This window comes from Patella vulgata, chromosome 5 (assembly GCF_932274485.2).
Source record: "Patella vulgata chromosome 5, xgPatVulg1.2, whole genome shotgun sequence".
NCBI lineage: Eukaryota > Metazoa > Mollusca > Gastropoda > Patellidae > Patella > Patella vulgata.
In genome coordinates this window covers 51,864,808-51,877,943 of record NC_065883.2, presented here as the reverse complement: position 1 = coordinate 51,877,943, position 13,136 = coordinate 51,864,808, and the positions used below count along the sequence as shown (strand labels likewise).

The 13,136-nt window shown below is 34.8% G+C and overlaps 1 protein-coding gene across 2 annotated transcripts in view; it reads right to left on the bottom strand.

Annotated features, from left to right (window-relative positions):
- Positions 1-8,553, bottom strand: part of LOC126820904 (galectin-9) — a 42,434-nt gene extending 33,881 nt beyond the window's left edge. For both annotated transcript variants that reach the window (XM_050549078.2, XM_050549079.2), the window contains exons 1-3: positions 8,400-8,553; positions 1,142-1,224; positions 170-377 (exon numbers count right to left, since the gene is read on the bottom strand). In XM_050549078.2, coding sequence (XP_050405035.1) covers positions 170-377; positions 1,142-1,224; positions 8,400-8,432 — 324 coding nt within the window. In that variant the 5' untranslated portion in view covers positions 8,433-8,553. The remainder of the gene's footprint in view (positions 1-169; positions 378-1,141; positions 1,225-8,399) is intronic.
- Between the last annotated feature and the right edge of the window lie 4,583 nt (positions 8,554-13,136).

The following is a 13,136-nucleotide window of genomic DNA, read 5'->3' as shown; positions in this document are numbered from 1 at the left end:
TTTAAATCTCCACGTGATGATGTGACCACAAGAAAAGGATTCAGAATTCGTATTTAAGGTATACAGTAGTTTAAGAACCCTTGTCGCAGGTTCTACGTTATGGTAGGTTTACTCGTCAATGCCTACTTTAACACTTTACTCCAAAGAAATCTTCCGGGTTTGAACTTACTTTGTAATGATGTCGGTGAATGCAAAATGTTATTTCAAAAGGAACACCTTTCTGTAGTGGAAGACCTCCATGTCTTTCTTCTGAGCACCAGTTACCACAATCCTGTGAGTTTCTCACAATACATCCTTCATTAAATCGTGGATTAAAATGAAGAGCTGCATCATGTAGATCTGAACTGGTTGGAGATTTTGTAAAGTTGATGCTGAATCTGGAGAAAATTAAAATCCTTTCAATATGTCATCTTTGGGCATTATATAAATGTACAATGGATTCTATAAACTTAGACTGTACTTTTGTGACTGTACTCATAGCTTTTTTTAAATATATAATTAAATGCTCCCTCTGGGCTAATGAAGACAGGCATACACCATGCAGTGTGCTATGAGGGAAATTTCGCCCAGACAGCGGGGCTATGGGCTACCCTTATATCGAATTCTAACTGCCAAGGGATGTTTTACGTGCACGCCAATGTGTACACTACTACACAGGACCTCAATTTTTCGTCTCATCTGAATGACTTGACAGCTGTCCTTGTCAGGCCCTCTGTCCTGCACCACTGACAAGGGGAAACCATGCCGGAAAATCCTGATGAACTTTCTCAGCCAACACAGGGAGCGAACCCGCGACCTCCAGGCTAGTGAGCCAGTGTCTTACTCACTTAGCCACCATGGCTCCAAATATATAATTAAATTACTTGTCACCAGATATGTCATCCATTGACAACTTCTCATAAACCCTCTACACCGGAATCAAAAGAGAAACCCAGATCTAATTTTCATTTGACTGCTGGTATTGTAATTTATGAAATCTTGCTCATGTTGTGCCAAGCCATTACATTTGAGAGTTGGGATTCATTATATATATATATATATATATATATATATTATATATATATATATATATATATATATATATATATATATATATATATATATATATATATATATATATAGAAGGTCATGTAATACTTACGAGTTATGATGATGTGAAACTTTTCCTTGAACTGCTATTGTTAAGCCCTCTGATAATCGTACAGGACCAACATATGGAATAGGCTGCAATATAAATATATGAATTCTTAACAGTCAATACAAAATGGAATGTGTGTATATATTAATATTTACAGTGCAATTGATCTGTCTTATAAATTGAAATTATTTAGTAAGCTTAATCGACTATGAAGACAATTCCTGACACATTTCAAACCCACTAAACAGTTTTGACAATACGTTACATACATGTATATACGAGGGCTGGCTGAAAAGTTCTAAGCCTAGCTGTGAAAGACCTGTACAAAGTCAATGGTTCCATTTATTTTTCCATTAATCCCCTTGGAGGTGTACACACTTTTGCCAACGATTTTGGAAGGCCTGGATGGCGGTTAGGAAGTCATTTTTTTCGGCCACCCTAAAAGGGTTGTTCACAGCTGACATGTATCATAACTAAAAAAAATGACGACTGGCTAGTTCCTTTTAGTGGCCTAAAAATTATCACGGGAAGCCCATGTTCCTGAAGCAACGACTGCGAATTTTACAACATCTAAATGTTGCTAGATTACTTCACAATTCCCGAACTTATAGCTACGTTATCTACAGACACATGAACAGTAGCATCCAATCAGAGGTTGTGACATAGCAACCTCCACGGAAACATTGACATTGACCGAACCTTGAACTTTGCAACTCGATTATCAAAGGTAGACATTTTAGCTTGAAAGCGCAAGACTTGGTATTCGCGACGACAGAGGAATCTGATAGGCTCACAAGCTGGGCTTGTAGTACCCAATCGAAATTAGTGCTAAAATATGCAGGGTATGTACGTAGTTAAAGCGAGATCAAGCCCTATTGAAGATGTGGGACGTCAGGAATCTGACATGTTTCTGATCCACAGTCAACGGCTTTGGCACCCATCTTGCAGAAACCTTTGTCACTCCTGAGTCGTTGGCGATAATGTGCTCAACCCTTTCGTAAGAGATGCCCACAACACTGGCAATATGTCGAGTGGTCAATCGACGATCAGCCATCACTATGTCATGCACCCAGGTAATGTTTTCTTGAATGGTTGCTGTTGATGGTCTTCCAGGACGCGGGTCATCATCAAGACTCTGTCTCTCTCTGCCACGCTTAAATTCCGCAGCCCACTTTTTTTTACTGTGGTAAAAGAAGGGGCATCATCCCCTAAAGTGGAGACCATGTCGGCATGGGTTGCAGGTCAGTTCATCCCACAACCGTTTCACCTTGGGCTGTTTCATCCCAACTTATTTTTTTATCGGGCTGTTTCATCCCGGTCGGTTTCATCCCCCTTGTTTTGATAATAGCAGTTAATTAACTGAGTTGTAATTATTGTTAAATAAACTGTTAAACACTTACTTATCGTTAAAAAAACAATAATGTAGGGAATAATTTATTTTTACTGGTCGATTTTTGTTGATTACCAATCACGACCAAGATTAGTTCACCGCTGTATATTCGTATTGTTTGTTAATTGCCGTTCTGATTTTAGATTTTAGGTCAGTTCACCAATGTTTTTGTGGTAAAGTATATTTGTATTGTTAGTTAATTGCCAATATGATTTTAGATTAGTTCACCGATGTTTTGTAATAAAGTATACTCGTATTGTTTGTTGGTTTATGATGTCTAACATCATTTATCTTTTATATAAAAAGGTATTTTTTTTATAATTACATAGTGACAGCTTAATTACTCGCCAAAATAAATCAGGGACTCTACGTATTACCCAATAATCAACTAAATTGCCCAGGAGCCCCTTTTAAATAAGACAAATTAGATTGATATTATTTCGAAACCATAATTAATTTTAAAACTAATCGTTGTTTTAATTTCCGTACACAAAATGGAAATAAACAACTCCAAATATAAGAATTTCGAATAAGAATCAATTTAGAATTCCAAAATGCGAATAGTAACACATTGTGGTCTAAACTGTATGATAAATTATAAAATAAATCAATGGAACCAGTTGTAAGGTGGACATTGCATGTTTTTTTTTAACATTGGGTTATTTGAGGTGCCAGGTAGTCTGAACATCTGAAGATAACACCTATCGAAATAGTGGCTACGTGCAATTTTATTCTTTGATCTGTTCTATAACAGGCAATCCTGTTACAGTGAAACCAACATGCATGAAAATGACTATATTACAAGTTGAAAGTTTTGCTATGAGCATCGCTCGATTGAAAGCGATATAATTTTAATCAAATTGGTGTCGAGAATTGGTGTGGATTCGGAAAATAAGCTAAAGCGTATGCAAAGGAAGAAGTTGGACACTATTCATGTTAAAAGGAACAAGTTTGACACTATTCATGATAAAATATCATTGACATATTGTTATTGGTTTTAGTGTATAAATAAAATATTAAAAATATCAAAAATTCATGTAATACCTGTTTCAATGGGTAGGTTCACAAAGACAATAAACACACTACAGTTGCAGTTCTTATGCCTACGATTCATTCAATGATTGTACTTGATGGTGGCAAAAGTTTGTTTCAACCCAACTGACCTATCCTTTTCTGACTTTGAACTTTACAGTCAGCTCTCATATGAGTAGAGATAAATGTTTGAAGCACTGGCACTTATAAAATGGAAGATTTTTTTCACAAGTAACACTAGTTAAGTATTATGCCGAAAGTCTGTTATGCTCATATTCAAATAACGGAGATCATCAAATTCAAGGAAAAACAACATCTAAAACCTTTTCTCAATTAGTCCAAAAAGCTAAGAAATGAAAGGTTTATATATCATGTGTCTTTCTCTTTAATTTTCTCTACTATCAACTCTGTTTGACCAGAGCAACTGATCACTTGTGTGTTCTCTTAGACCATTGTACTTTCTAATAAAACCGTTTCCACCACATAAATATACTGTAAATCAGATTATTGCAAGTCTTTATTTAGGCTTCAGATGTCATAGAAATTATAAATTAGATCTTTATTTACACAACAAGCATAAAATCAACTCTGTAGACCCACGGATGGCTTGGATTTGGCTTGGATTTAAACAGGAATTTGTTGATTGATTAAATTTTTAAATGGCGTCGTAAGCGGAAATTAACCGTTACGTTGACGTCATACTCCCGGAAATAATTTTAGATCAAGGCTTAATGATAGATTGTACAAAGCGAGGCCGCATGTCAGTCAATTTGATTGAAAGTTTGATATATACGGCCTTGATATTATGTTTAGTTGTGGTTAAAATGAGAGTTTGGATGTCGGTATTATACGCCCTTTTGTCACTTGCGTTTACAGAAAAATTATAGAAATTGATAAACATCGCAGCTAACATCACCCCAGTTGAATTGCACTGTTTGGGAGTTACGTAGGCCTACCAGTTACAGTACAAGAGTACACGCAGGCTAACAAGAAGTCGGCTATAATTATGCCTCATTGATTTGGTCCATTCCTTTCAAACTTTCGCTTCTTATCTATATATTAAAAGTCTTATTTTTAATTTGTAGTAAAAATAAATGTGATACGAATTGAATTGCAACCCCGTCTCAAACCACAGTCATTGAAAACATTACTTGATAATCGAGATTATGTAGGTGAAGTGAGAGTTGACTCCTATTTCTAGTCAAAAATTACAATAGTGATAACTTTGTTCAGAATAAAGTAATTTGACTGAAATTTTCAATATATTCTTCTTTCATCATCTATTTTTGAACTGTTATAGCAAGAATGGCCAACTCTCTATTAAAATCTCCCATAATGTATCTTTAATCGCATTGATTTAACCAAAAAGACATTTCAGACAGAGAAAATTACCTCTCCTTCATAACTGACAATTTCATTGGCCAAAAGTGCTTTACTCTCTGTCAACCAGACGTAATACTCAATAATCGCAATAATGTTACACATTCTTTAATGAACCTCATTCAAATTTGAACTTGTCCATGATTTCATGAGCCAGTTACATCAAAACCAGATAAAAAAAAATGTTAGCTAATGCTTTCATAAGCTATTTTTAACCTATTATGTTTACATCAAATGCAATAATTCAACGAACAGCATTCATAATTCGAAAGAGAGAAAAATGGGGTTTAAGGCCACTTGACATAAACTAGGTCATTTCGGGACTAACATATATTTTTAAATTTTTATTTCAATAATTCGCTTGTGCGTAGGGGTCTTCAACATGCACGCGTTAACCATTCGACCACGAAACCCATTCGAATTGGTGACAATACATGTCTGCTTTGGGAATATAATAAAATTGGTTTATTTCAATATGTTGGATTTAACAATAATATATCATTAATTTATCTTTTGTACCTCTTTCTTGCTTTATCTTAAACAAGATTAGAACATTTGAACATGCTTAGGCCTATCTTTTACAGATCATAAAGGACAACTTGACATAATGTAGCTTTCTGTTGTGTCTGATTACAAGGTAAGATTATACTCGACTTCATATTGTTGAAGATCACAACTGAAATACGAGTCTTTATGAAGGACAGAATTTATTAGGCTATTGTATGTCTATGGATATTAAACTTATATTGCTCAATATCAATCTTTGTCCCTCAACATCTTAATCTTATCAACGGGCACATCATATCTAAAGAGATTAAAACTATCTTGAAACTTATCCAGTTCAAATTATCATTTACTTGTTACTGCTCTAGTCAGGTACCTATACTTTAATATAACTGACCTTTGAACTAGAGGAATTTGTACCCTATAAACATAAAGAATAGATCTACCAGACTGTTGAGTTGTCACAGATTATTATAAAGAAAAACTAACTTGATTTTTATATCTTTTAGATCATTGGTGGTACCATTATATGTTTATTTTGTGTACAACAAGGCACCCTTTTTTAAAATATGCTTTCACTACATTAGAAAGGCTTCTTATGATTGTTTACTATATTCTCTTTATCAATTTATTAGTCGATTGTCTATTATAGTATAAACTTGCAATATCTCAGTTCTTCATTTATTTACAGTATGCTTTACTAAGGTTCTCCAAACACTACATTTGCACAACTCTTCTGGACTAGTCGAAAAAAGAAACTATTATTTTAAAAAAATTGTTTTGCATCGTGCCCCCTTTTTTTTTTGTCATATATACTTATAAATATGAAACATGAGAAAAGATTATAAAATTTCTTTTCAGAGCCCACTTTTCAATAATCATGTATCTGCCCCTTTCTTCTAATTTTATGCAAATTTTGTGTTTGTATTTTGTTAGGTACTAGTTGTAGATTAAATATTAATATGAAGTGTAATACACTGTACTTAGTAATCATATTCTTCTATGTTTAAGTGTAATACACTGAGACGCAATGAAAATGGACCACTTCTTTAAATGGATGATATCTATTCTCATTTGACAGATATACACTTTAATTTTGCAATTCTGAATCTGAATGTAACAACATCTGATTAAGAGATGATAACAAATAAGATGGCATCCACACAGAGATTAATTCTCTCAAACACACAGAAATTGAATATGACAAATGGGGAATGTTGGTACATCCATGTGGTATAAAAGGTGTTTTTTTTTATTAAAAAGTTAGGGTATCGTAGACACAGCGATATGTTATGGTTGACACCTGAACACTTAGATTGTGTCATTGCATTAATTAAAGTGGACATGAGCATCAGAGCCACTGGAAGCAGCATTGCAAGAACAGTGGAAAATGATCCATGAACAGCCATTTAGAAGCTATCTCCTCTCCTGGTGCGATGTTTTGGCAAAATTGTGCTAGCAGTGGACCCACACATTACTGACTTATCCTATGTGCCTACATTTCACTGAAAGTTGTTACATGGCTGGCAACCATGGCCATAGTGAGTGGGTTCTTGTTGATTTTCTGATGTAGGTAAATGTCCTGTCGACAATAATGCCAAAAATCACATTTCAACTTCATTTTGTCTCGTCAACATTTCCAGTGAAAGTCATCTTAATACATTTAAATCTTCGTAAATAAGATTTTCAATCACTATTTCTCTGGTTTTTGGCTTGGATTGAAATGAATTACATTTCTGAACAATTTAATCAATTTTCTATTTGAGTAACGTACAAAAGCTATTAAAAATAAGATGTAGACCATCTACAATTTTAATGAGTTGGAAGGAAAGAAAACTTTGTAGATAAATCGATCCACATTCTGCACACAGAGATCAATCTACTTCATTCCTCAAGAATAGATCTCTGCCCTAAATGGTTGCCATATACAAAAATTAGTATACTGTTTTGTAACGCGTTTCTACTCCGTTTCACATCTGTCATACATACAAAGACTAAATAAACTTTTTCAATTTTATTAAATGGAAGCAGAATAAATACTCAACAAATTCTTGAAGTATACTTGTGTTTTCGACTAAAATTGTCGATTTAGGACTTAAAGTCTCTAACTGAATATCATCCAAAGTCTTACACGTTGAAAATACGAATTATTTGTCAATTCAAATCAACATTGATGTTGTGACCTTACCGGGAAAATGTGGACTTCTAATTTCCAATATTTAAGACAAAATAAACATTTTACCATTGGTACACGAATCGTGTACCATAGTGCGTTTTAGCGTCATTTGCAACAATTAAGTGACCAGCAAGAACAAGGTTAGACATATTAAACTAGAGAGTCTGCTCAATAGACTGGAATAACCAGCCGCTAGAAATTGCTATAGGGTTAAGACACATGCTGTAATTCGCTGGATATAACTGATTTGAAATTAGAGTCAAAACGGAAACAATTGAATGTAAATCAGTTTATATACAATCAGATTACATTATTATATTTGGGTCAATTTCTAGGTCGCAAATATTAGCGATTTAGCTCCTTTAAAATGTCAGTCAACTAGCTTAGTGCCTGTTCCCAAGTGGAGCTAACTGTAGACAGGCAACCTAAGTTTTATTATGATAGATTTGATCTAGAGACAATGTAAATGTGGCAATTTTACAAGGAAGTAACTTCGTATCAGAATTATCTTCCTAAATAATGTACCGGTAATGGTTCCAATATAATTAGCCTAGACCTGATATTTGCATAAACTATAAATTCGTAATCAAGCTAACCTTAGACGTAGTTATGCATTCAACAGACCATTTCTGTTGGATGAATCATGGACCCAATTGCAAGATCCATGACTAAATTCAACTCGGCATGACACTTAATAGAAAGTGAAAGTAGACTCCCACAAAATAAAATAAAGATATGAATTGATATACATCCTTAACTAATTAATACAATGTACTTACCGGGTTGACAACTGGGGGTTGCGCGAATGCCATCTTCTTAAAGAAATAATCGACACCTAACTGTGTGTTAATAACTGGTAAATTACTAAACAGTTACAATATCGTAATTTATATTCTCTTCTCCACAACTAGGTCGCGGTCATAAGCTGCGATCAAACTGGCATACAATAAGCCACCATACCATACCGCTGACATACAATAAGGGCGAATCAAATCAGCATACAATAAAAGGAACTCGCGCTGGATGACCATCGGTATGGGCTAATCGCATAGACATACTACTAATAATAAATAATGCCATTTTTTGTACCCAGAAAGTTAGTAAGGGGCACTTTGATGAACATAACACAATTACAATCAGATCATCCCAAAACTCTGATAAACAAGTTTTCTGTGAAAAGTTGGACAAAATTGATTGGAATGAAGTTACCTCCTGTACTAATGTAAAAATAATGTTTGGTTAATGTTTAAGAGTGTATATAAAGGTAGGCCTACTGTAGACCCGGCCCAGTCGCGCCTAGTAAACAAGTTAGAATTAAACAAAGAACTGAGGTCTAAATTACTAATGATATTCTAAAATGTATTCACGATACAGCTCTGAAAAGACTTAAAAGTCTAAGGACAACTCAGATCTTGTTGAGTTTAAAAGTTTGAGAAACAAAATACAAAAATCCTCTTATTTTAAAGAATAGATAACCGAAAATAAAAACAACCCAAAGGGTCGGGGGGGGGGGGGGGGCTCTAGGGCTCTAAAGAAACTCGACACACCTTCTAAATGAAGATCAAATTTTTGACAATAAGTCAGAGGCCGAATGTTTTAATTCGTTTTTTTTACCTCTGTGGCATCTTCTTTGGTTTCAAAATTACCTACAGGTCCGGGCATATACAACTCTAAGTTCTTCAATAAGTTTTACAAAAACAAAGATGTTCAGCAATCTGAGTTCTCCTTAGAGTGTCTCTCAAGAGAACATCTCAAAAATGTTAATTGATCAAAATTCTAAAAAAGCAACAGGTCTCGACTGCCCTCCTGCAAATTTTTTAAAGGATAGTGTAAAGTCAATTGTGAAACCAATCACTTACATAATTAACTTGTCCATACAAACAGGCAATGTGCCCGATGATCTAAAATCTGCCCGGGTTGTCCCTCTGTATAAAAAAGTGATAAAACAACACCTGGTAATTACAGACCTGTGTCAATTTTGAATGTGGTGTCAAACGTACTAGAAAAAGGTTTTTTTATGAACAAGTGGAGTCCTATTTAATAAAGAAAAAACTCCTGTTTGAGCACCAATCTGGTTTTAGGCCGGGGTACTCGACCGACACTACTCGACAGAGTAGCAATGGGTATGGACAAAATGTCAGTTGGATGGTTTCACTCTTACTTAAAGATACATTATGGGAGATAGGATAAAGAGCTGGCAGTTCTCACTGTAATAAAAAAAAAACTAGATAATTTAAAGGCAATTTACTGACAATTTCAGCCACATTGATCCACTATGAACCGAGAATTAAGCGATTGAAATGTTGACCTAGCCTCGATCATCATTACTAAAGTCTGTACGATAAAAAAACATAGTCTCGATCATCCATTTCATGATTAAATTATGAATGGAAGCCGAGCAGCAAATGGGATCATAATCCAGTAAATATCGCAGGCTAGCGATGCCATCGAGTGTTGAATATGGTCTGGATAAGTTAATTAATGTCTAAATAATAATTTAGATAACATTTCAGGCCCAAAGAAAGGCCTGCAATTGGCAGATTTAGCTCTTGCTTAATGTATGTTTAACTGGGGGGAGCTAGACGGTTGATGTAAATGGTATTCATTCCAGTTACTCTAATATATCATGTGGGGTGCCCCAAGGGTCAATACTTGGACCCCTTTTATTCCTCTTGTGTGTTAATGATATGCAAGCGTCGGTGCCTTGTAGACTGCTGCTGTTGTATGTAGATGATTCTACCCTAATTGTTTCAAGTAGGAACAGAGGAAATTGAAAATAAACTTAGTAGCAACCTCTCAAAACTCAGTTAGTGGTTATGTGATAATAAATTATCACTACATTTAGGCAAGACTGAGTCCATTATTTTTGGTACTAAATCAAAATTAAAGGAACATTCTAGTATAAAGGTAGTCTGCAACAGGCCTGTAGTCAGTGGGGCAAGGATGGGGGTATGGGTAGAAGGCTAATCAAAAAAGCAAACTGTAAACTAAAATTCATGTATAGAAAGAGTAAATTTTTGTCTTTACATGCTAAGAAATTACTAATTTCTGCTTTAGTCCAATGTCATTTCGATTATGCCTGTTCTTTCTGGTATTCCAGTCTATCAGAAATAACAAAGAAGAAGTTATAAGATTTGTTTTAAATTTAAGTAATCGTTCCCATGTTGGAAGTGATGAATTCCTCGAAGGTCCATTTAAGGGTAAATCAAATAAAATTAAACCATTATTTACGTATAGTAAATGGTCTGGCCCCTATAGGTACTTGACAGACCATGGGATTATAAGGTCCATGGACAGACAAATTAATGTTCACTAATGATGTTCATAAACACTTTACTAGATCTAGTCAGTTGTCAATAAAAGTAACTAATGTTAAATCTCGTGGTAAAAAAATCTTTTCACTATAGTGATCAGAAGCTTTGGAATAGTCTTCCTTATAATATCATACAGTTCTTCCCAGTTTGTATACTTCTAAAACTTATTGTTATATCATAACCTCTTCTGAAAAATACCGATTTCATGTCATTGTCTCTCAGGTGTATAAACGTGTCTGCGGCTTAACACATAATGTGTGCTTTTATTTGATGTCATCCTTGATTCTTCATGACCAGGTGTGACAAACCCAATGTGTAGTGTAATATAAATGAGATTATTTATTTATTAAATGTTAAAGCGAGAATTTCAAATTTTCTAAGAAAGTCAAAACATAATTATTTCTATGTCTTTTGCTTAATAGGTTATCAAATCACTATTATACGATCATGGGCATTATTTCCCACCCTTAAAAATCTATGACACAGAAAATAACAACATAATTACCTCCCCTGTTTTGCTATTGACAACATGGGGAAGCCATTTTCCAACGTTGGGATTTGAAGTTAAAAATGATATTTTTGCCAATTTCTCAGCTGGCAATAGCGAATTATAGGATTAATATTTAACAAGGTAGGACTGTTTATGGATACCATCTATTTTAAGGCTTTATTTTAATACATTTTAAAAATATAACTTGAAAATTTGCAATTGCAACTTTAAGTTTACGTGCAATGCATGTTGATGTTGTTTTTATCTGTTTATAATATCTTAATCCCATACTGCACGCAGCGATCCATCTTGGCAGGCTAAACTTGGGATGCTTAATTGTATGCTAAACGATCTATTGTATGGTGGCTTATTGTATGCCAGCTTCAACTCGGCGAGGTCAAGATCACGAGAAATGGATAAATAACAACGCCCACACATAGCCAATTAACGCAATATTCTTCCATTCTAAAAGTAGTTCTAGCTTAATAGTATATTCTCTTCATGAAGTTCTGATATTTTTATACGCCGCTTATTCATTTTTATGCTGTAATTATGTGATTTGCACGTCTAACGTTTCATTATATCGGTACATATGATAAAATAAAAAAAAGCGTAGTACTACACGTTTACGCTAAATATAGAACATACGTCAGTGGACCTATCTACTTTGACTTTATCAAAATGCCACGCCGACTCAATCTTGCGGTGCAATTATTTTATTGCAGCCGACATAGCAATCCCATTAAAACAGAATGGACTTAAATGTATGCTAAATAAACAAACTGATAACAAAATTTCACAATAACATTCATGTTCTATCATGAGATACACGATAACAGGCGCACTGGCTTGTGATGTGTTATAGATACATCATATATGTACAACATTATATGGTTCATAACCAGCGGCTGCCAGGCAGGATACGCCCACATTTTCGAGAGATGGATAGAGAATAAGCTAACAAGAAAGTGATTTTTCCTAAAAAAATTATGACTACTAAACGCGATTTTTCGTACAATCAGGGGCCATAATTCAGGAAGTTACGGTCCGATATGCGCGAATATCGAAAGGAACCGAAATCTTTGGGTTATAAACTTACATTTCAAGTTTCAACAAAATCGGATAAAAATTGTGACGTCTATAGGGTCCACAACCTTGATATACCATATTCTTACGCTATTTGAGAACGAACGGCGGCCATTTTGTCTGTCAATTTTGGGCCGATTTTCACGAAATTCGAACTCAGTCGTCCTTAGGGTGTAACGGTGATATAATAATACGAGTTTTTAAATCGGATAAAAATTATGACTTCTATAGGGTCCACAAGCTAAAAACGCGATTTTTCGTACAATCAGGGGCCATAATTCAGGAAGTTATGGTTCGATATGCGCGAATATCGAAAGAAACCGAGATCTTTGGGTTATAAACTTACATTTCAAGTTTCAACAAAATCGGATAAAAATTGTGACCTCTATAGGGTCCACAAGCTAAAAACGTGATTTTTCGTACAAACAGGGGCCATAATCCATGAAGTTTCGATCTGATACATGCCAATATCGAAAGCAGCCGAGATCTTTTGGAGATAAACCTATATTTCAAGTTTCGTCAAAATCGGATAAGAATTGTGACCTGTAGAGAGTCCACAAACAATTGTGGACGGACGGACGGACGGACCGACAGACGTCCGGACGGACAGGGGCGACGGCATAATA